Here is a 23,713-nt window from a genome sequence, read left to right on the forward strand (position 1 = left end):
TACAGTACTGGCATGTTTTGGTGGAGAAAGCTTTACGTGATCATTTTAAATAACATGTTCAACCTACACCAGAAGTAGAGGAAACAGATTAGCCTTTAGGGCATCTAATCTTTAAAGGATTCCAACACAGTGATATCCCAACTAGCTCTGCTAAACCAGCTGGCTGCACAGTGCCCCACCAAGTGGCAGAACCCTGCTGACAGACAAAAAGGCAGGATCATGCATCACAAACAGCATGTAATGAACTTGGCGTAAATCATTAGGCATCTAGGGCTAAACTTTGTGTCTGAACAATTAAATGCATTCAAATCATCTACATTTATTATCCAAACTTGTCATTTTTAAGTATACTGACTTCTCAGATACTGTCTTCAATATGTCATCATGGGTGAAGTTGTGGACTAAGGAAGAAAAGAAATTATATATTCCCATGCAATCTTTATTAACTGAAAGATAACTAGAGAACTACAAAATTAAATGGCAGTGATTTTCTTCAGCTGAAGACAGCTGTTCCATTAAGTCTTATTGTGAACCGCTTGTTCTTAAGTATTGAAGACAATCCACACAGCTGCCTTGAAATGTTGTTAAACATGATTTCAATTTTGCAGTTTGGTCTAAAAAGACCTCCCTCCTGAGCAGGCATCAATGAAGGCAATGAAGTCAAACTGGCAAAACACTTTGTTCCCTAACAAATGTTTTTGGATCCTGAATTAAAAACAAGGATGTAGATTTCAGTCAAGCTTCCAAGATTAGTATTCGTTTAGTTAAAACAGGAAGAAGTCACAGGCCAATGTTTTAGATTTTAAGTAGTAGCTGCCACAGTGAATAAGATGAAAGAAGCTACCTCTACCATTATAAATTATCCCAAACAGCTGTGGCATTTAGAAACAAAAGAAACTATAAACTATGTAGCTCCCATAATACACTAAAAAGTAGACTCATAGAATGGTTAGGGTTAGAAAAGACCTTAAGATCATCCAGTTCCAACCGCCCTGTCATGGCCAGGAACGCCTCACACTAGACCATGTCACCCAAGGCTCTGTCCAACCTGGCCTTGAACACTGCCAGGGATGGAGTATCCACGGCTTCTTTGGGCAACCTGTTCCAGTGCTTCAACACTCTCACAGTAAAAAATTTCTTCCTTGTATCCAACCTAAATCTCCCCTGTTCAAATTGGAACCCATTACCCATAGTCCTATCGTTACAGTCCCTGATAAAAGAGTCCTTCAACATCCTTGTAGGCTCCCTTCAGCTACTGGAAGGCTGCTATGCGGTCTCCATGCAGCTTTTCTCTTTCTCCAGGCTGAACAGCCCCAACTTTCTCAGCCTGTTTTCATATGGGAGATGCTCCAGCCCCCTGATCATCCTCATGGCCCTCCTCTGGACTTGTTCCAACAGTTCCATGTCCTTCATATGTTGCGGACACCAGAAAAGTGTCTGAACCAAGTGTGGCCTCACTAATAACACCCTTTAAAAAAAACACCTTTAACAAAAAGGTTTCAGAGCTACTCTGGGGGCAATAACATTAATAAGAACTTTGTGTATGAAGCATTCTGCTATTAAGAGCTCACAGCGGTTAAATGAAAACAACCCAACAACCCTTTTATACAGATTTGCTGAAGACACTTCACTAAAAATAGGAATATAAGGAAATCCTTGTAAAATAAATACTTTTGCTGACATTTCCCAGTAATAATTTTTTCCATCTTCTGAGAGTATTGGCTTGTTTATGAAGACATGCCATAAGATTTCAGTGGCTGTGTAGGCTATTGTTGTGGTTTAAATTCCCAGCAACTAAGTACCACACAGCTACTCAGTTACAGCTCAGTATCTTCAAGGCCAGAAACAAAGAGTTTTCCATGAACAGATTGATAGGAAGACTGCAGCTCCTTCATATGGAAGTTAAGGACACAAATCTTGTCCTTTGCCTAGAATGCCCCTCAAAGCAGATTTGAAAGTTTCAAAATAGTAAAAGAATTTTGGTGTTAGATAAGTTTAGAAGACCTTTTCAATGCTTTAGGTTTGATTTGTTACAACACGCACAATTAGGTTCCTTCAGTAAAATGGACCATGTAAACCGATGACATACTACTTACCACTGAAAGCACAAAATTGAGAAGAGCTGTCCCACTATAGAAGAGGATTGTCACTAATGTTGTAACTGTAGTAAACAAGAGGCTCACGTTGCGACTCATCACTATCCACAAAGACTCCAGGATCTGGAAAAGGAAGGGAAGTGAAGACAAAGTCAGATACCAATGGTCTTATGAGGAACAGCTGAGGGAGCTGGGGTTGCTGTCTGGAGAAGAGAAGGCTCAGGGGGCACCTTATCACTCCCTACAGCTACCTGAAAGGAGGTTGTAGTGAGGAGGGGATCAGTCTTTATTCCCAAGTAACAAGTTACGGGACCCAAGCTAATGGCCTCAAGCTGCACTAGGGGAGGTTTAGATTGGATATTAGGAAAAATTTCTTCACCAAGAGGGTGCTCAAGCATTGGAAGAGGCTGCCCAGGGAAGTGGTGGAATCACCATCCCTGGATGTGTTCAAAAACCGTGTAGATGAGGCCCTCAGTGACATTGCTCAGTGGTGGTCTTGGCAGTTCTGGGGTAATGGCTGGACTTGATGATCTTAAAGGTCTTTTCCAACCTAGCTGATTCTATGAGTTTATGGTACTAACTAGGACAGAAAAATGCTGACAGAGTGATTCATCTCCATCAAGCCATATATACACGATATTTTCTTAAAAAAATCATCTTCCCTCATTCCTAAATCACAGCAGGTAATATCAAGTGAAAATGTCCATTTTACCAGAGACAAGTTTGTAGGCAGACAGTTACAAGGGTTTAGACTTTTTCTCCCAATGCTCAAATCACTTCATTATGCAAAATCACAAAAAAAACTAGATGTGGTGACACTTGTTTATTGTGATTAACATTGGCATCAAGTGAAAGCAGATCTTGGGAGAGAAAACATCTTTTCAAAAGCAGAAATGCTAAAACACAAAGAACAGGGAGTAACATCACAAGGCAGAAATAAATCTGAAAACAGCTTCAAATCAAATACTAGAATTACTCCTTTAATAAATGTTTTTAAAACGTTTTATGGTACTGAGATATATAATTTTTATGATGCCTGCAGACAACTATACAAGTGGTGATTTGGAGTAGGGATGTATCAGTTAGAGAATTAATTATGGAAGACAAACAACGCTAGACAATCTATTAAATTTTGTACTGGCTTAGGGAACTGATTGCTTATTAGTTACAGACAGTAAAGAGCAGGTTTGAGACATGCCTTTAAATACAGAATACCCACTACAGCCAAATTAGTTTATGTATGGATGCAGGCACATCAATCTGAATAGGGCAGCAACTTCACGAGACATTACGGACATAAAGGCATGGCACAGTACACCACATGAAGGCATGCTAAAAGCAATGCACAGTTGTTTCACAACAAATACTTCATTCAGAAGGAAAAGAGTAAGAACGTATTAGCCAAATTGATTCAAACATATAAAAAAAGCAAGGTTACAGACAAAAAGCCATACCTTCTTTCAGACAAACTAACTGGAAAAATTGTAAAAGTTCTGAGACAAAAGCCTTTTCTGCAGGTTTTAAGCTGTAAGTAAAGACTTCAAAACTAGCAACAGTTACTCTTGGTTTAATGAATATCTTAAGCTGAAATAAATAAAAAAAAAACAAAAACAAAAACCAACTAACAACACCCCCTTCCAATAGCTGGCATATATAAAGGGGAGTAAGTGCTGGAATAAGTGAATTGAAACATACAGTAAAACCAGAAAGACCTACTTAGTTCATGCTTCTCACTATTTAATGGGAATTACTAATTTTAAGGCTCATATTTTGAACAGATTTTATTAGCGTCTCTTGAGTTTTCAAGTGAGGTTAGCAGCAAAGAGGATGTTCTTCCACTGGTATGTGTTCCCTTCTATGGATTAAGAACTAAACCTGAGGGTACAGTAGTGGTATAAATTCACACAGCCACCAGGTAACTCCATTAAATGTACAGTACACTATGAGCACTGTAAACACAGAGGACAGTGATTTTTTGGGGGAACAGTCTGCAGTTAAAGCAGAGCCCCTTCAGTTAGCACTCAGTAAAAACAGTACATAGTAACAGGCCATAAGCTGTAGCCTAACTGTGCAAGGCTCCAGTCCAGATGTTTAAGCCTGTTACTAGAACTTGGCATGTGAACAGGAGCTTGGTGCTACACGTCTATTGATATGATGTGGAGTTTAATCAGAGAACAGCAGCAAAAGCCTTGAAAATACGGACACAGATGAAAAACAAAGGCCCCTGAAACACAAGCAGTTCCTTGAGGAAGAAAGCATTGAAGATGTACAATCTTAAGAGCTAGGAAAAAAATGCTTTTCATTTAAGAAAATGCAGCAGCAACTAAGGAAGTTGGGAAGAGAGTAGCAACAAAAGCAGGCAATCAACAGGACTAGGCACCTGCCATGACCCGTAAAAGTAGTGTCTCTCTAAGTGTCACACAGCATGTAGCCCAGGGCAGAGGTCAAGGGGTGGGAGCTGTCCAGAAACAATCAAAAATACAGAAGGACAAGCTCCTTCATTTGAGCAAAGATGTCCATTCCTGTTCCAGCTCTCCAGATTTAAAAGCTCATGAACCTGCTCACTTTGACTTCTGTGACTCGGACCATCAAGGACAGCAGCTACTACTGGTGCCACCTATTCAGCATCAGCATGAATATTATAGTCTATCCTCACAGCCCATGTAGGATATGATTGTTAAGTACTGACCACTTTGATAATAATAATAATTACTGGACTGTAAAACAAACAACTAGCATGAAGTGTGCTGTTAATGAAAGTCGGGCTAGGAAGGTGTTTTTTTAAAGATTTAAACTAGGCTGATTTATCAGTCTTCTGAATACTAATCACAGCACTCATTAATGCCCTTCCCTTTCACACCATCACTTGCAAGGCAACAGCTGAGCAGATGATACTGGTGACAAGGAGAGGGGCTTGTTCTACCTGTTACAAGAGATTGTACATTGACTTGGAGGTGTTGGTCGATGAGAAACTGAACATGAGCCGGCTTCAGTGTGCGCTCGCAGCCCCGAAAGCCAACTGTATCCTGGGCTGCATCAAAAGGAGCGTGACCAGCAGGTTGAAGGAGGTGATCCTGCCCCTCTACTCTGCTCTTGTGAGACCTCACTTGGAGTATTGTGTGCAGTTCTGGTGTGCTCAACATAAGAAGGACATGGAACTGTTGGAGCAAGTCCAGAGGATGGCCATGAGGATGATCAGGGGGCTGGAGCACCTCCCGTATGAAGACAGGCTGAGGAAGTTGGGGCTGTTCAGCCTGGAGAAAGAGAAAAGCTGCATGGAGACCTCATAGCAGTCTTCCAGTAATGGGTTTAAACTTAAACAGGGGAAGTTCAGGTTAGGTATGAGGAAGAAGTTCTTTACTGTAAGGGTGGTGAGGCACTGGAATGATTTGCCCAAAGAAGTGGTAAATGCTCCATCCCTGGCAGTGTTTAAGGCCAGGCTGGACAGAGCCTTAGGTGGCATGGCCTGGTGTGAGGCACCCCTGCCCATGGCAGGGAGGCTGGAACCAGATGGTCTTAAGGTCCTTTCCAACCCTAACTATTCTATGATTCAGGCTGGGAAAGTTTCCTTCAAAACAGTACGTTCCTCCAGTACAGGCTGTATTTGTTTGACATTTTTCCTAGAAGTTTTAGCCTCAGGAGCTGATAAACCAAGAATATACAACAGCAGTTAGCTTGAATGCAGTTACCAAGTGGCTCAATCAGTATCAGGTTCTCCTAGAAGAACACCCTTGTTAGGTAGAATCACAGATCTGTTGAACTAGTTATCACTAGCATTTGCTTTCAAGTACATCTCTGAATGATTATGTTACTAGGGAAATAAAAAAGAAAATAAAAAGGGATGGTAGTTGAATTGTTCCTGAAGAATGGAGTGTATAAGCCATAAGTTTAGGAGATAACTTGAAAAAATCCTCAGGCCACAGAAAACATTAGGAGATGTGGTAACTCAGTGAAATATTTGAGAAATTGACTTGATTTGGGACACATCAATCCTGCTAAAGGCACAGACAGAGAAACCAAACTGAGCTGAAGGTCTCTGTATATGTCTTACTGGAAAGTCTTCTGTCTTCGTGTCTGGGACCTCTCTGAATGAGATCTAGCTGCTGGTGGAATGACGAATATTCTTGTGCAAGAAGTGAAAAGACCAATTTAAGGAGACATTAGCAAGGGATTTCTGAGTCATCATTCACAGATTTAGCCAGCAGTAATTTACTTTTCAAGGTTTCAAACTTTCAAGAAATGGAGGAAAGTGTATGAATGGAAAAACATGTGAGTGGGGAAGGAATGAGGCTTTACTTTTCAGAAATTAAATCCCAGGAGTCCAGCTATGTATTGCATATTTCAGTCACCAGAAAAACTACCTTGGAGTAGAGCATGGGGTGCAAAGCTTGAGGCATGAGTGAGAATCAACTCTAGTCCTCTCCCCAAGCTAAGAATAGGATGAAATGAATCCCACTTCAGAAATACATCACTGAATAACCTGTTTCATAACACCACTGCTTCTAAAGAATACTGGAAAACTCTTAAGCTGAAAGGCAGCAGTATTACTAACACCAAAGCTTTTAGGAAAAGAAAAAAGAAAAAAGAAAAAAAATAAGCAAACTGATGATTTAGAAAAGCTCCCCCACAGTCCCCACCATAGAGAATACACTCAACCCCCAAAAAATAAATCCCGAAGTCCCACAAAATATAAAAAAGCAAACAAAACCCAGAACAAGTCTGTCAAAGGCACCCACATAATTTAAATTTTAATTTTTAATTCCTATATTTATACTTTAAATTTTTAAATTTAATTTTTATTAACCTTTTCCAATTCAGTATGTCATTCTAATAACCCATCGTTCTTCTTCAAAATACCAAGATAAAGACTTTCATGCTCTGATAAAAGCATAAATCCCAAATAAAGTAAGGTTCCGTTGTACCTTAGGGTAGGCAAGCAGTTCTGAAATACCAGACTTCAGTAAAAATTATTCTTATTTTAGAATCATAGAATAGTTAGGGTTGGAAAGGACCTTAAGATCATCAAGTTCCAACCCCCCTGCCATGGGCAGGGACACCTCACATTAAACCATGACACCCAAGACTCCGTCCAACCTGGCCTTGAACGCTGCCAGGGGTGCAGCATTCACAGCCTCCCTGGGCAACCCACTCCAGTGCCTCGCCACCCTAACAGTAAAGAACTTCCTCCTTATATCCAATCTAAACTTCCCCTGTTTAAGTTTTAACCCATTACCCCTTGCCCTATCACTACAGTCCCTAACGAAGAGTCCCTCCCCAGCATCCTTATAGGAGCCCTTCAGATACAGATGATTTTCATCATCTCCAAGTTTTAATGACCTAAACAGGCACAGAAATCAGATTTTCATCAATTTTAATTTGACTTATCAGTGTCAGATTTATGCAAAGCATTGTGCGTGAGCAAGCCAGCAAAGAAAATGCTACCTGATAAGGATGTGAAATCAGGATTCAGAGGTATGCTGACTGGTTTAGAGACTGTCACTAAGGATATGAGGGTATGGAGAAATAGGACAGGTGTTTCCCTACAGCTGATGAGTAATGAGCTCATGGAAATAAACAGGAAAGCAAGTCAACTGCTGGCACTTTTCTTCCTGAACTTCTAAACTAGATTTCAGCAGTAAAGCAAAGCATGCTAGCTAGATGGAAATTTTAATATTAATGCATTTGTCTTAAATATTTATTCTCCTTACACTATTTCCTGCATTATTCTAGCCTATTTAGATTACAGAAACACACACAGTTTCTAAGCACTGTGCGGCAATGCTGTAAATTACATGGCTAGCACCTATCGTGTAGTTTCTCCTCCTTCTCTCTCTTGCCTAAAAGAAAACTCTGCATTTATTTTAACTGGTGATGTGCTGTTTATTGTTATAACTCTGCCTCAAGTGCACACAGTCAACTTCAAGAAAGTATTAAGCAAATTTCACTATTAACTGAAAAAAGGTTCAGCACAATAAGAAGTTTTAACTTTTTCTTGACTCACATCTTCTATGATAGAGACTGTAAGCATTTAAGCAGCAGTTAAGGGAGGACAGGAAAAGCACACGTGCCCATCAGCCTAAACAAAGAACTGCCCTGAAACAAACAGTAGCTTTCATTGCATCCATGGAAATGTTACGTTGTGAATTAGGTATAAATAATATTCTTCCAAAACAGATAAATAGTAACCTGAAGATACTTCTAGTTTATACTAACAGCTCAAGTCAAGAGATTATCAGGGATTGACTCTGTGTATATTATGTAATTCAGCAATCAACTGACTGACTCTGTATATTAGCAATTAAGCAATTCAACATCATTTTTTTTTAGGGAAATGTAGTTGCTTCAGTTTGGATTGTTTTCAATGCTTTTTCTTTTTCTCCTCATGAGCTGAAAGGTCCACTGTATTAATTCAGGAACTCATACAGTGTAAAATATTAATTTGATTCTCCACAGAACTTTAATAAAAGAAGAGAGAAATAGGCTGCTTTCAACGCAATGAATAATAACTTGAGGAAAAAAATGCAAGACTACCAACAAAATTTTGTTTTCACAAGATCTTGCTCAATAGTTTCCTCAACTATAACCTACACAAATTGGTCTCTATTTTAAAAGAAAAAGACTACATGATAGAAAGCATTTAAAACCAGCTTGCTGGAAAACCTACAGGTAATCCTACAGTAACAGCCTCTCTCAGGAAGTAGTGTGGGAAGATAGTATTAATGAAGGTGCTGAAATCTGGGGGTTTTCTTCATCACAACCAGTTCTGTTTGTATCCAAAGCAGGACATAAACATCCTAAGCAGGCTTACAATAATTGCTAAGGTAATTCTAAGTAACACTGTTTCCATAATTTTCCATGTACTTGAATCCACAACCTTAGTGATAGTCCAAAGAAGGATTGCTATCAGTTAAAAATGAGACTGATTCCGTAATAAGGGCAAAAAATATACCGAAAGAAATGTTTCGATGTTCTCATGAACAAATGATGCAACATCTTGCCAGTCCAGGATATCACCAAGCCAGCTGTTTTGACGGTTTATGTGCCATTTGTGTCCTTTGTGTCTTCCAGAATGTGTTACATTCTTAAAAAGAGAAACAAAGATGCAAAGAAAACAGACATTTGAATAACTTACAGATGTGAGAAAGCCGAAGACTAATGTTTTCTTAATGATGAACAGATCTAACATGCATCTGAATACTTAGAGCTGTTTTAATTGGCATCCTCAAAAATACCTCGATGTACTCTGTACACTGGAAAAATTGAAATCTGACAGAAAACCATAGTTAATTACCCCATATAATTACAGTTCTGTATATTGTACTGATTCACCTCAGTTAAACATTAGCTTTCCTGCTTGACTGATACAATGGTAGCTATCTTGCTTTTTATGAAAGCACACAAGAAAGAGATAATTATTTGAGTTACTGCCTACATAATTTACTGTTTGCAACATACAACTTTTCCTAGTACAACCCACAAAGGAAAATGCAAGCAGAAGCCAAAACAAGTAGTTCTCTCACAATTAGAGTCTACTGCTCCACTGGCAATGTTCAGTCATGCAAAAGCTAAAAGTTAACCTGGAAGTATGGAGGGTTTCTTCTGACTAAATAGCTTTGCAGCTGCAGCACAGCAAGACAACAGGAAATGGACATTACCGTAACAGCCAAGTCCTTGAATGGCTTCCCCCTTATGAAGTTGACTATTGTCCAACTGAATCCCACTTGATTACTGTCTAGCACAAGACTATTTAACTCAGCCTGGGACTGTGACAAGTGTTTCAGAGGATGACAAAATTCTACTGTAAACAAATCTAAGCAAACCCACTGACTACAACAGATCTCACCTTAACCTTTGACAGTAGCAGACTTTAAGTTCTCAACGCTGATGTTTATATAAGCATAACTTCTGTTAGAATTTTCCAAAAGCTTTTAACTGTAACAGCCTGCATTCAAAATGACAGTACCTCTTTTGTCATACATGGCAAGTAGTATTCCAAGTGAAGTCCCTGCACTGGTTTATCTAAGAGCATTACATTTTCTGCTTATTACCAGTTCTCCCTAGATGCACTGTGATACTTTGTCATACACAATTAGCAATGTTCTTTAACAATCCACAGCAACACAGGGATATTGCTTCTGAGCTGGCAATTTATTTAGAGCAGAAACATTACAAGTAGCCAAAAATGTCTCTCCAATATGCCTTTTGTATTTGTAAACCATATCAAGAACCTATTTTGTGTTCATCTAGTTCTATTTTCAAAGGCAGGTCTCACGATTAACTAGCAGAATTAGTTATCATTTGCAAATTTTGTTAACATTCGTTACTCATACACATTTTAAGTTCATTGATATTCAGCAATTGTACTGTTGTACCTAAGGCCTCAGGTGACGATAAATAAGGGATATGAATGGTCAACTGGCTCCTCTTCAAAAAATTCACTAGATCTTAAAAACAAATCCTCACACCTAAATTGACTAGGAAGAGGAGATTCTTGTTCTCAGAAAAGACACCTTGATTGCAGAGTTATACCATCATCTTCCAAGTTGTTTATTATTCTGTTACTGTTTTACTTTACTGGGTACATAGATGCAATGTATGTGCATCTATGTTGTTGTGCACGTATCTATCGCAACATCTCTAGAACCTATTAAAATGTATACCACTTGCTACCTACTGATCTTCACAGAAAGCAGCAGTTAAACATTGAATTCAGATTCCACCAGCAATTCTTCCTCAATTCTACAGCTTTCGTGGAAGCAAATAACCTGAGCCTGGGCTCTTCAGTCACCTACAGACTAAAGCAAAACCATACAGGCCTCAAAATGAAGTGTGATTATTATGCTCATGCAGCTGAAATAGCGGGGAGCATGAAAGCTGTACTGGGAGAGTCAGATATAGTGCAGATGTCCTCCACACCACACTATCATCTAGTTTACTAATTTTCAGATAAACTGAAGGATCACACAAGGCTATTGTAATATTACAGAAGAAAATAGCCAGGTGGAAAGCACCAAGATATTTATGTGGATATGGAGTGCGGCAGAAGGAGCAAAACTAGAAATAGACTCTGGAAGCATTACCTGCAACTGGCAGGTAACTGGTTGCAGCCCAGCATGCCAATGGTAACACAGAGTGTCTAGTATGCAAACAACAGCCAGGGAAACAGATTTGAAGATTGCAGGCAACAAGCATCAGTGCATTCCTGGAGCTCTTCCTGCCATTTTGACAGCCAGAAAAGCTGTTTCTTGCCCTACCAGAAGAGCATCTACAAGGAATAAGCCTCACAGTATTCCCTCCAGTAACAGATGCAGGAAAGAAATCACATAATGCAATAAACACAGAGGGAAATTGTGCTGCATACTGCAGCAACAAAAGTACTTCTAAAGCACATGCAGTAACACAGGGCCCTACTGAATGATACAGTGCTACTGACCATCTCACACACAGGTTATACTGGTAAAAAAAAACCAGGTTTATCAGTATAACTGTATCAAAAGTTAAGTGTTTTTCTGGGTCAAATATTTAACACTGACTATTCCCAAGTGCTTAAGGCCTGCAAAATCTACTGTAGATACAACTTTAATTTCTTACTAGTACTCCCATACTCCTCAACAGCACCGTGTTATCTCTCTATATCCTCTTCTACAGCACTCTCTTGTCAGAAAAAGAAACTGATTCTTTCCCCTTCTATTTTGATTACTGTACTGAAACTCTTTCTTCTTTTAACAGAGATCTTCTTGGAACATTAGAGGTACTTTAAAAATAATCGTATGAAGAAAAATGTTAAAATACTGTAATTGCAATTATTTAAATACACAGAAGTATGTCAGGGGTATGACTTCTGGATTTTGGTATTTCCATTGCATGATGGCTAATGAATTGCTGTTTTCTTTAAAAGGCAAACAGCACTGGCAGCATAAAAATTATTTAACTCTTACAAACTTTTCACAATTCGGTGTGCTGAACCCATTATGGAAAGGCTAGTACAGCTGGCAAAAATGCATGGTAAGAAACATAGTGAGAGGACAATTCCTTTCTCAAAATTTCAAATTAATCAAAGTTACACAAATCATGCAGAATACCAGTTTCCTTTTCCTAGCCCCTCAAAATGACAAAATTTGAGGGAAAAGCTCTGAACTATGAAACACAAAATACAAGAAACAAGGAAAGGATAAATTAAATGTCATACATATACCCAGACATAACTAAAGTGAAGGATGTAGCTCTGGCTGTACTCACACTGTGACAGCAGAACCATCTTATACACTTGAAATTTTTATTATTATGAGCTTTATTCAGCTATTTGCTTGTCTCTTTCTCATAAGCACATGCTTAGCATAATTATCTCAAAGTACAAAATAACAATTTATATAAATGCCATTTAAATATTACTCACCTTCACAAACCAAGAGTGATAAAGCCTGTCCCAGAGCTCCAGCACTTGTTTTTCAATCACAGCAGTGTTATTCACTTTTTCTCCTAAAATTTTATGGAGCTAAAACAAATGGAAATCTTTTATTGTACAGGACAGAATGAAGCTGGCATCTACTCACCAACTCCAAGCTAGATGAATCACATAAGACTGTCAGTAAAGGTATGGCTCAAACCCAAATGAAAAGCTGAGTATCAGTATCGAATGCACATTTCAGACAACATGGTTCACAACATGAGCATTTTGTCAGCAGAAAAACATTGCGCTGCACTGAGGACTTCCTTCTGCACTGAAAAACAAATGTTACCTCTAAAATGCTTAATCCACATCCCTTGATCATCCTTAGGGTAAATATTTCAAATAATTTGAGATGTGCACTAGGTATCAAATGAATCTTGTCAAATTCTCCTGAAGAAAGTTAACTTAAATAATTATTAAAAAAAAAAAAAAATCCAATCTACCACACAGCCCACACAGAAATGAGAACGCTGGTGGGGAAAAATAGTTAAAAATAAATAAAGTCTTCATTGTCCACAATTGAGGAGCTAAAGCTAGATGAAAAAATTAGTCATCTTTATCTGATGTGTTTTCACTGGCAATCTTATTAAAAGTGATGACAGATTTTTCTGTTCTTAAAAATGAATACCCCTCTGAGCAGAAAAGAATACTGAAATCATTCCCACCCTTCCTTCAACCCCCAAAACTAGAGTGAATAGATCTGTCAACAAAACAGTTAACCACACAGAAAAGAATTGCTGACAAACATATTTTTCTTTCTCCTTACTTTTATGAAACACAAGAAAGGAAAACGTTAAAAAAAGTTGGGGGAACTCATGCTTACCTTATGTGTAATCCATTCTCGGCCATATTGGTATACATTATTAACTGCTGAATTGAGTGCCTTCTGAATAACCTGGGCTTCTGGGAGCCAGCTGATTTTTTGGTTTCAAAGGAGGAAAACAAAGTTAAATGCTCTGTAGTTTACTCGTCTCATTACACCCAAAACACATTACAAATTAACATTCTGAAACAACAACAAAAGCATTTAAGTTACATATAAACTAACTACAACTAGAATATTTTCTCTTACATATGAGAAAAGAGATCTGCTCTTTAATCTGTATGCATGCTATTCACACCACATTCTTAGAAATTTTCCTAGTGTTCTAGTTCTGAAAATACTATATGAAAGTCTCATTTTAGCTGCAAACATAACCTTCTGAATTACGAGCTGAATGTAAATTGTTAACATAGCTTCCCTGAAAAAGTGACCAGATGAAGCAACATGTTTTAAGTTGATTTTCTCTATATGCACTTCTCAAAATCTTCTCAACCCCTTGATAGCTGCCTTGGTGTTTGCTTTAATCATTACATAGACTGCAACTTAGAAATTTCCCACACTATACAGATAAGATTCACTTAACAGGAACAGCCCTTTCCAGCTGATTAATACCAAACTCTCCCCATCCACCATTCTTCTTTCCACTCGTGAACTGTTCTTCAGTTTATTCCAAAAACATTTTCTTCAGCTCCTATTCCCTCAAAGGAATTCTGCAGCCAGCTCTCCTCATTAACAAAATATCTCAGCTCTCATCTTGCAACCTCCTACAGACAGCTAATTTGCCATTACTTTACTTTCACAGGTAAAAGGGAAAATAATGTTGACCCCTCTGCTCTCTGCACTGTTAAGTTTTCCATCCAAAACTGAAACTAGAGAAGTTTATACAGCCGTACTGTGTCACCAAAGTCCAACTAGTCCTCAAATGAGATACCACACTGACAGTCCTCCACAGTAATCCATAACACTACTGCTGCCTAAGAGTTTAGCTTTTACATCTGCCTGTAACTGTCACTCCCATTTTTGTTCACCTAAGGGAACTTTATATTAAAAATTATACATAAAAGCACCTGGAAACTTGTTCACCCACCCTATACTATTCACTTAACTTCAGCATTCTTACTTTGCCCATTCTGGGTGACTGGCTACTGTCTCATTGATCAAGCTGCTTGTGACTTGAATCATGTGAACACTCTCTTGATGTACCTAAATTAAATATAGAAAGGAGAAATGTTACATAATGCAAACAGGAACTCTTCCTACATTCAGAGAGACTTTTTTCCCCCCTTTTTTTCTTGGAGGGTGGGGAGGGTGGGAAGGAGGAACACCGCCAGTTTGTACATTTCAGGAAGAATTCTTCCACCGCAGAATTGGAAGTTGGAAGTTTGGTTAACTCAATGAAAGATTAGGTGCCATTAACCCCAATAAAGCAGCCAATACCATAATCATCAGTCTGTTCTGACAATTTTGGTCACACACTGTGTGACTAGCAATAACAAATGGAAATTTAAATTTTATCAGTGGAAAAAAATTTACCAATACAGCAGTACAGTCAAGGGAAGCACTAAAAAATACAAAGCACAGTTTCAGATATACCCTTTTAAGCCATGGATCAAAGAAATGTAAAAGTTAATAAATGCTCAGCTCTAACATGACCAACCATGCTATGAAGTGCTTCACCAAATTAATTCTTCAATAAGAATGATGAAAGACACCTTTTATAAATACATTAATTTTCCTTTTATGAATATAAGGAAGCTTTAGGCAGGAATGTTTGCGCAACTTTTAAAGCTTTCAATTTTAAGTACTCAACATTATATAAGCCTACATTTTGGAAAAAGGAGGCTGCATCAGAGCCCATTGATTTTTTGTTCTGCAACTGTATTCACGTCAAACTTCCCACTCTTCATTGACTGCTTCAAGTATGAAACAGCCCCATTAAAAAAAAAAACAAAACACAAGGAGGAAAAAAAGAAGTACATGAGTGACCTCTTCTGGTGAGCAAAAAAAAACCAACCCATCACCCAAAACCCAACCACAAACCAAAAATCAACTTCAGAGAATAAGCGATCATGAACCTCAGCACATTTAAACTCGGAACAAGATACCATGAGGTTATTACAGGCAGTTACACAAACAAATTGATAAATAAACCTTAAGCATTTTGCAAATATATTTCTGATCAAGGTAAATTAAAAAAAAAATCTAAGTAACTCTGTTGTTGACATGGAAAGTGTAACAGAATGCAAACCAAATCTGTTCCTATAACATATAAGCTAGTATTTCTTTTACTAGAATAAATTTCATATTTCAAAATGCCTATATACTTGCTTTGTCATATATGTAAATAAACATAAAAATACAATATAGAGATTTTTATATGTAAGAAATCTTGGAACGGTAACGTCTTCTACTACAAAGCATTTAGTTGCTAAATCACAAAAAAAGTCCTCAAGCTACAAAATTTTGCATAAACATCAGTAACCTTCATTCAGCATTTAAAATGAACTCACATGATTATGTTACTTAGCACACAGTACCTTTGCAGTAAGGAGCAGGGCTAGCAGAAGGGTTCCTATTACTAGCAAAAATATTATGAAAATGCTGATAATTTTATCTAGCATTTTCTCCAACCACACGATCATCTGTGCAGAAAAAAGAAAAACCAAATCATAGCATATAAATCAATCTTTCATGAAAGCAATGCCATACGCTACATGACAGTATTGTTATCTTTATTTACAATCACAGTGCAAAATCAGGCTCTAAACAAACCACATTTATGCCCAAGCTCGTAGATGAACAATTAACAAGCGATGTTAGCATGATTAAGGTTATGGTGTGACAAGTGATTTTGCAAACGACATTTACACATTACCACAAGACATAGCAAGCTCTCTGCAAAGCAAGCAAATAATTCAACATCTACTTAATAGACCTAAAGAAACTAGCATTCATGTCAGCTATGAACTTCGAAACTTGTCTTTGTTTCTTGTCCTTCAGCAACTTGGAAACTCACGGACACTATCTGCACAGGACTTGAAATCTATCAAGGTATGCTGTAAAGCACAACTTTGACTTTCAAATCTGACTAGCTTAGACATATCTAAACAAAAAAAAAAAAAAAAGGGTATTTCTAAAAGTAACCAATTTTTTAAAGCTGCCTATTACCTTCTGAACTGGAATGGGGCTAGAGGTTTTCTACATTACTGAACATCAAGCCAATTATTAAGCACCAACTATTACTATCCACTTTTAATCTCAAAAGGATGCTCAGCATTGAACATGCCTCAGCTAAACCTACTGATACAGGAAACAGGCATGTATGTTGCTCCGTTAGTGTATGGAAAAGCCCATTCTATATATGTCCACAAACAAATTGGTATACCACTTAGACTGGAGAAATTCTGGTAGTATTATTCAAAACAACAGACCTGCACAGCCAGCACTCTGCAGAGGGCTTTGGAATAGTGCAAGACGAGCTTCATCTTGTACACAAACTGGCTGTTTACATAAAAAGCTGTGAAAGCCCAAGCAAGTATCATCAAATACAATTTTCTAGCTTCTATGGTTAAAATACCAAAGTTCTTTCTACTCCATCTGATGTTACTGCAGGAAAAAGCAGCAGGACAGCTGTAAAACTTGTGCTTTAAGAGAACTGAGGTCAAAGCCAATGTGCAGTAGATGAAAGTATTTCCAAGTGACTACAAGTCTTATATTCGGTGATTAGGCTGGTAACTTTTTAGTTAGAGATCTTACAAAACTATTAACACACTTGAAGATGGTTTACACTGGTTCTTTCTTATCTACCCTATCCCCACATGTGCAATTGGCCCAGGAACTTCTGCAGACTGCTGTAAAAGAGTTGAGCTAGCTAACCATGAAGTTCTATCTCCTACTTGGAAAAAATAAAAGGCAAGGATTTGGTTTTTGGTGCTCATCCTGTAGCATCTCAGCAGTTAATATATATTAAGCAATTATTTTTAAACTTCTTTTACAACTAGCTCCTTGTTGATCCAAATTAACATGAAGAGTATATTCAGCCTTTTAGAACTGCTGTTCAAATCCAAGAAAGCTGGAAGAAAACAAAATCCTTTTAAAAGAAACAAGGCGTTGAGCCAGCAAATTTCTGTAACAAAACCTGCACCGTGTTATGACCTGCAGAAAGGAATTCAGAGAACCTGAAAGAATCTGCAAAATCTTTTCTTTGATATTTGGCATTGCTGAGATATTTCAGCCATCAGAAATGCTCTGCCAGTGCTAGAGGGAGCTTACCTGCCTACAGCAGTACTACAGCTTTCTGAAAAATTCTGAGTAGCCTCTACATGCAGCACTTTAGAAATAAGACTGTAAACAGGATTTGTTGTGCCCTTCCAAGCCCCACATACATCTAAGGATTATGCAAGAGAAGCAAGAAATAAAAGGCCCTGCTTTAAAGGTCAGAAATCAAAAATATCACTGAAAAACACTGGATGGCCTAGGGATGGAAATTTTACAGCATGGACTTCAAAATGAAGCTATAAAAAAATTAAAGCTGCCCTTGTTATTTCCTAGTTAACAAAGTTCAAACTAATTGCTATTTAGCTTCTAGGTTAGAGATAAAAGAAATCCACTAGCTAGTCTTGCATATAGCACCTTAATCAGACTCACTGAATGCAAGAAATGGAGGTAGTGTCAGAGATTTCAAACAATGCTAGCCTCAATGTTTGCGTGAATAGTTATGCAACAGCTGAAATCCCAGCACAGCTAAAGCTGTATGGCTTAGGTGTTTCAGCATGGTAGCAACTACTAGAAGATCAAGCACCAAAAGATTAGGATGAGGACTCTCTCTGAACTAGAGCATGATGAACAGGGGATCTTTCCTTGACACCCATTACTGTGGGCTGGAGTATGCCTACACTGCTATTGAGGTGCAGGTGCGGCACATGTGAAGCCCAAATTACCTTTAAGCTAGTTAGTAAAGTAATGGCAGCCCTGATGTACTAACTAGTACATGTCTCAGCCATGCAGGCACACCTTAAGTTTATTTACTTGGGCAGGTAGCCCAAGCAAGCCAGATGAAAGCCAGCTCTGGTATGCCTACAGGTACTGCAACTACATCTCTCACTGCAGTCCTAAGGAGATCCAGGTTACGTGACTGGTACATACATATCACAGAAGACTGAACTGGACCGAGTATTGTATAAGTAAAAGCAGATGCACAACATTCATTTAGGGCTATATTTACCATTCCTTTAATTTGTTTGCTATTAAGCCTCCCTTCCTTCCTCTACACTTACCCATAATACTTTCTTCAGAAGAACTCACCTTTGCACACTCATGCTAAATACTGCATAGGTGCTATGTTACTGCAGGTAAGCTAGTCTGCTAAATCCCTGTGTGCTTGTACTTACCACTGAAGCAGGTCCAGACTTTGTCCTTACCCCAAACCTGCCAGACCTCCCTTTACATCCTCCCTGTAAACCATGGGCATGCACACAAAGACAAACGTATACTGACTAAGCACCAGTCATTAGCCAAAGATCATGAAGTTTTAAATTCAGTTCCAAGCTTCTAATCTAAAGGTTAGTCAACAGCAGAAAGCTCATGTTGCCGTATCATCCAAAATTACACAAAGGTAAAGGAAAGACAGGCTCCTAAGCTACAGAAGGTCACACTTGTAAAACCAACTGAAATGTTCCTTATTTGTGATGTCCACAAAAAAAACCTATCCTTAATTGTCACAGTTTTAGAAGAGAAAGGTAACAATTTTTAATAATTTTTTTTAATTAAGCTCACTGTAAAAAAATGTTTTTGAGTTGCATTCCATTAAAATGCTTCTCAATAATTCCCAAATACTCCCTGCTTTCAGCTTTTAGGTGATGATACAAAATCGTGTGTAATACAACTGACTATAATACCACTACAGTTCATGCTTAACAATCGGAAATCCTGCTATCTAGACAGATTCTCCATGCTATGTGTATAAGAATTCATGTTTCCATCTTTCACACTGCACAGCCATCAGAGCACTAGTTTTTCTAGTATGTTTTATTTAATGCATTATCCACATGGTGAAGCATACCTAGACATCCACTTCATTTTCAATTAAATCTACATAAAATTGCCAAAATACACAATTTTCTTTCTTCAGACAGCTTCACTATCTATCAGGATATCTATCTAAGCCATTTCTTAGACTTGCTGACATTTCCTTTTAGCTCAGTTAATATTTGAAGGTATCATCTTATTAATATCATCTGATGAGAATAAGGGGAGGCCTGTAAACAGGACACATCTCAGGGTTCTGTTGAAATGAGTCACATTAGTAGGTAAATTAAAAAAGATACAGAACAGGCTATATAAGGTCTCGGCCTACTTACACCAGTGTCCCCCCAACAGCTACAGCAGAATCTGGCAATTCTCTCCAAAGACTTGAGCCGTAAACAATGTTATAAAGAACAAATCATGCTAGCCCAAGTGAATCTATTGTATGTTTTGGGCTACGTATACCTTGCTAAACTATTTGAGCATATACTATTCTTATTTGCCATAATAATAATAATAATTAAAAAAAAAGTTTTAAGCAACTCTGACAGAAACTCTTAGAACAGGAAGAAAAGAAAGGGTTTCTCACTATCAATTGTAATCAGCCATCATTCCAAGCTGCAGTCTCTAGGTGGTGTATTTTTACTTTCTTGGTAGAGTAACAGAAATTTGTCTTGGTGTTCTCACAGTACTTCACTTCAGAGGCCAGCAAGAAGGAAAAAGTACAAAGGAATCAACCTTTTAACTGCATCCAGTGTTCTGTATTACAAATCTTCTTTCTTTGCCTCTGTCAAACTACGATTGTATTTTTTAATTTAATCTAGGTTGTTTGGTTTTCAGGTTGTTTTTTTTTTTAAGAAAGAAAGAACAAAACAACCCCATAAGAACCTGATACAGTTTGCTTAGCTTTTTTTTTGCCTTTTTTTTTTTTTGGGGGGGGGGAGAGGGGGGCTGGTTGTTTTGGAATTTTTGTTGGGGGGGTTTTCCCCTCATCTTGATTATAATATTATTACTACTCACTCATGCAACAGAAGTCAGCATTGCATGAAACACTATAGGACCTTCAGGACCTCTTCCTACGATATAACATAGAACAATAGTTTTTAAAAACAGCTCCTAGGAATCAAGAAATAACTCTGGTAAGAAACTGTATCCACAGGGTTTTGCCCAGTAATGCAAATTGCAGCTCAAAATCCAGACATTTTAGACTTCAAAGCAATTACAGTGAAATTATTTTTGCAATCTATCAATATTAATTAAAAAAAAAATTAAAATCCACATTAATGAATTTTCAAACAAGAAAATTACAAACTCAGAGCCAGAAAAAAGGAGTAGAGACTAAACTTTCACCTGCGGCTCACTGAACTCAGCTCTTCACCTAAACTGTGCCAACAAACCAATATCGAATAAAAAAAATTTTATGTAGGGTTATGGTTGCACATATTTGCTAATCATAACTCACTCCCATAACACAAACGCTTCCAAGTCAGGAAATAAAAATGTCATCTTAAAACAACAAAACATTCAAAAAATCCCCTCTTAATAGACAGATACGACTGTATCATGAACTGAATTCACCATTTAAATACAACTCGATGATGAAGTGAGCAACTCTTAAGTTCTTGTTCAGGAACACAAAAAGCCCTCCCCTTCCCCCTCCCATCTCATAACGCTGAATTCCCTCATCAAATTCACCGAGTTTAATGAAGATCAAACCTTCTAAATTCATTATAGCTGCTCAGCCTGGACACTACAGGCCGCATTCTTGCCCATCTGCCACCCACAGCAGTAACAGCTGTGCAGCCCCATTTCATTGTTTTCAAGAAATTTTTAGAGAGTTGTGTCAATGGCCCCATGCTATACTCTGTTCCTTTTCTTTTCAACACTGTTCAGAATGACAGTACTTTTGGTGTCTTCCACAACATGCAAGGCAGATCTATAGTTTCTATTGTACTAGCTACTGAATGGCAAGGATGGGTTGTTGCTTATAAAACCATAGCAACTATTCTGACTTTCCCACTAATACTGAAGTGGTGAGGATAAAAGTTGGTGCTGGAAACATAACTCATTTCCAGATGAGTTTTTTCTCTTTCACTTAATTACTTTGTTCCCATATATTTTATCACATCCTAGTCTTTTCACCTTTAAAACTCTGAGGTCTTACAAATGTACATGTTACAGGCATCATTCCCCAGCTCTGTGCTTGCTTGAAGCAATGACACTGCCTAAGTCCCAGGGAAGTATCACTGCATTGAGTTGTCCAGATTTCAATTACATGTGAGGCCAAACATGGACTGAATCAGTTTTAACTTCTGTTGAGATGAGAGAGGAAAGATTTAGATTAGATATTAGAAAAAAATTCTTCACTGTGAGGGTGGTGAGGCACTGGAACAGGCTGTCCAGGGATGTTGCGGCTGCTCCATCCCTGGCAATGCTCAAGGCCAGGCTGGACAGGGCTTTGAGCAACCTGGTCTAGTGGAAGGTGTCCCTGCCCATGGCAGGGGGGTTGGAACTGAGTGAGCTTTAAGGCCTCTTCCAACAGAGACCATTCTATGGTTCTATGTCAGTTCTCAAAAATAGAGCAGTTAACCCTAGTTGGCTCAGGTGAACCATGGGAACCAAGGAGTACATTTCTTATAAAACACATCACACTTTTAAAGCCACACAAAAGGAAAAAAATATTTTACCTGTACTAACTCCTTTATTTTTTTTCTTTGCTAGCCCTCACTTCCCTTAGAACTGTCCTTAGATCCAACAGTTCTGAGCCTGTCCGTATTCTCATTTTGCTCCTGCTACACTGAATATCACTGAGCATACAGGACAGTTTGACACTTCAAAAGTGAAAAATTAACAGCACTGACTGAAGCCAGCCAATGCACTATTGTGATCACTTACATTCACTGCTTTACAGCTGCACTTCACCTTCATCACTCCCATGTAAATTCAGTTAACTGATGCTTTCTCCAAGTAGCGGACAGCTCTCCAGTCCAGGAGGGAACTGGAGTTGTCATGCATACAAGTGGGGAGCAGGTGGGGATCAACTGTTCGTAAATAAAAGCGCCACTAAATCAAACTGCTGCTTGAAATGCTAATGCAATATTCTGCTGTACAAAACGTTTAACTATGTGCATTCATTTTACAAGACAAGAGATCACGTAGAATTATGACCTTCAGTAGCTTATATCAAGAGCTGGATGAGACACTTGGGAGAGAAAACTAAAAAGCAAGGCACGTTAAGTAGTGTTCATGCTGCAAAAACACCAAAAAGCCAAAGAACTCCCCAAAACCACAGAATCCATTAGTTGGAATCACAAGTTTTCTGTTTATTTACCTTCTTATTAAGCCAGTGCCACAGCTTGTCAGTGGCAGGGGGAGACGGAAGAAAAAGAAAAAAAAAAGACAAGAACACAGTGGAAAATTATTGAAAAATGCAGTAATAGAAAAGGGGGAAAAAAGCAATGAGAGGCAGGCAAAGTCATTGACAATGAAAATGAAATTGTTCCAGACACAAAAGGTAAATTGCAATAGGAAGAAAAGATCACAACTTCTAATGCAAGAGTCTAGATTTTACTATTAACATGCACTATTTGAAACAAAGAGGGATAGAACAAATAACAATTCATATTTAATGGTATTAACAGAGCCATCAGCATAATCTGGGCAATTCCAGTTTAATTATACTAAGAGCTAACATTTCAAATTTCAGAGCAGGACCTGTAAACATACTCTGAGAAGGGCACTTTAGCGAAACATGAAGACTTAACATGAGATACTTGTTTATTTCATTAGTGCTCCCATTCAGGCTCTTTCCTGTGTATTTCAAAACACTCCTATTATGTCATCTACAATTAGACAAATTTTGGCTGGCTTTTTTAGTACCACGTTTATTACAACATTCACATTCAATGACAACATCAAATATGTAATTAAATCTGATATACACAGCACATTCTAGATCAAATAAATGTATGGATTTCACCTAACTTTACTGGTCATGCAGAAGGCTCTTTGCACTTCTCAACAGTCAATTTCTAGTTTTGTACTACAGTTATTTTTCTTTACTAATTCTTACCCATATTGCTCAAGTACACTCATTTTAGGAACTACTTTATGTAGGGCTATACTGTTAATTCTAGCCATTAGTATTCAGTTAGCAGCAAAATCAAAACTGTGAAAAGCTTTAATATTGTTAATCATCTGTGTTAGAGGTTAAGATCAAGCAAGCGAAATTTGTTTCTCCCTGAAAACAAGATCATTGAATGCTCAATAAATCTAGTACTTTCACCAGTTGCCAGAAATGACATTACCTCCCAATGAAAA

General features: G+C 38.0%; 1 protein-coding gene across 4 annotated transcripts in view; it reads right to left on the reverse strand.

Annotated features, from left to right (window-relative positions):
* The window catches only part of TMEM245 (transmembrane protein 245), a 75,491-nt gene that overhangs the window by 26,467 nt on the left and 25,311 nt on the right, over window positions 1-23,713 (reverse strand). Inside the window, exons 7-13 of one of the 4 annotated variants that reach the window (XM_062610961.1) lie at window positions 22,725-22,748; window positions 15,907-16,011; window positions 14,490-14,572; window positions 13,370-13,460; window positions 12,493-12,591; window positions 9,046-9,177; window positions 2,097-2,219 (exon numbers count right to left, since the gene is read on the reverse strand). In XM_062610961.1, the coding sequence (XP_062466945.1) occupies window positions 2,097-2,219; window positions 9,046-9,177; window positions 12,493-12,591; window positions 13,370-13,460; window positions 14,490-14,572; window positions 15,907-16,011; window positions 22,725-22,748 (657 nt within the window). The remainder of the gene's footprint in view (window positions 1-2,096; window positions 2,220-9,045; window positions 9,178-12,492; window positions 12,592-13,369; window positions 13,461-14,489; window positions 14,573-15,906; window positions 16,012-22,724; window positions 22,749-23,713) is intronic. The other 3 variants (XM_062610964.1, XM_062610962.1, XM_062610965.1) reach the window with 3 other exon arrangements.

The sequence above is a fragment of the Pezoporus occidentalis genome, unplaced genomic scaffold (assembly GCF_034315485.1).
Source record: "Pezoporus occidentalis ecotype Australia unplaced genomic scaffold, CSIRO_AGI_Poc_V1 ctg15, whole genome shotgun sequence".
NCBI classification, from domain to species: Eukaryota; Metazoa; Chordata; class Aves; order Psittaciformes; family Psittacidae; genus Pezoporus; species Pezoporus occidentalis.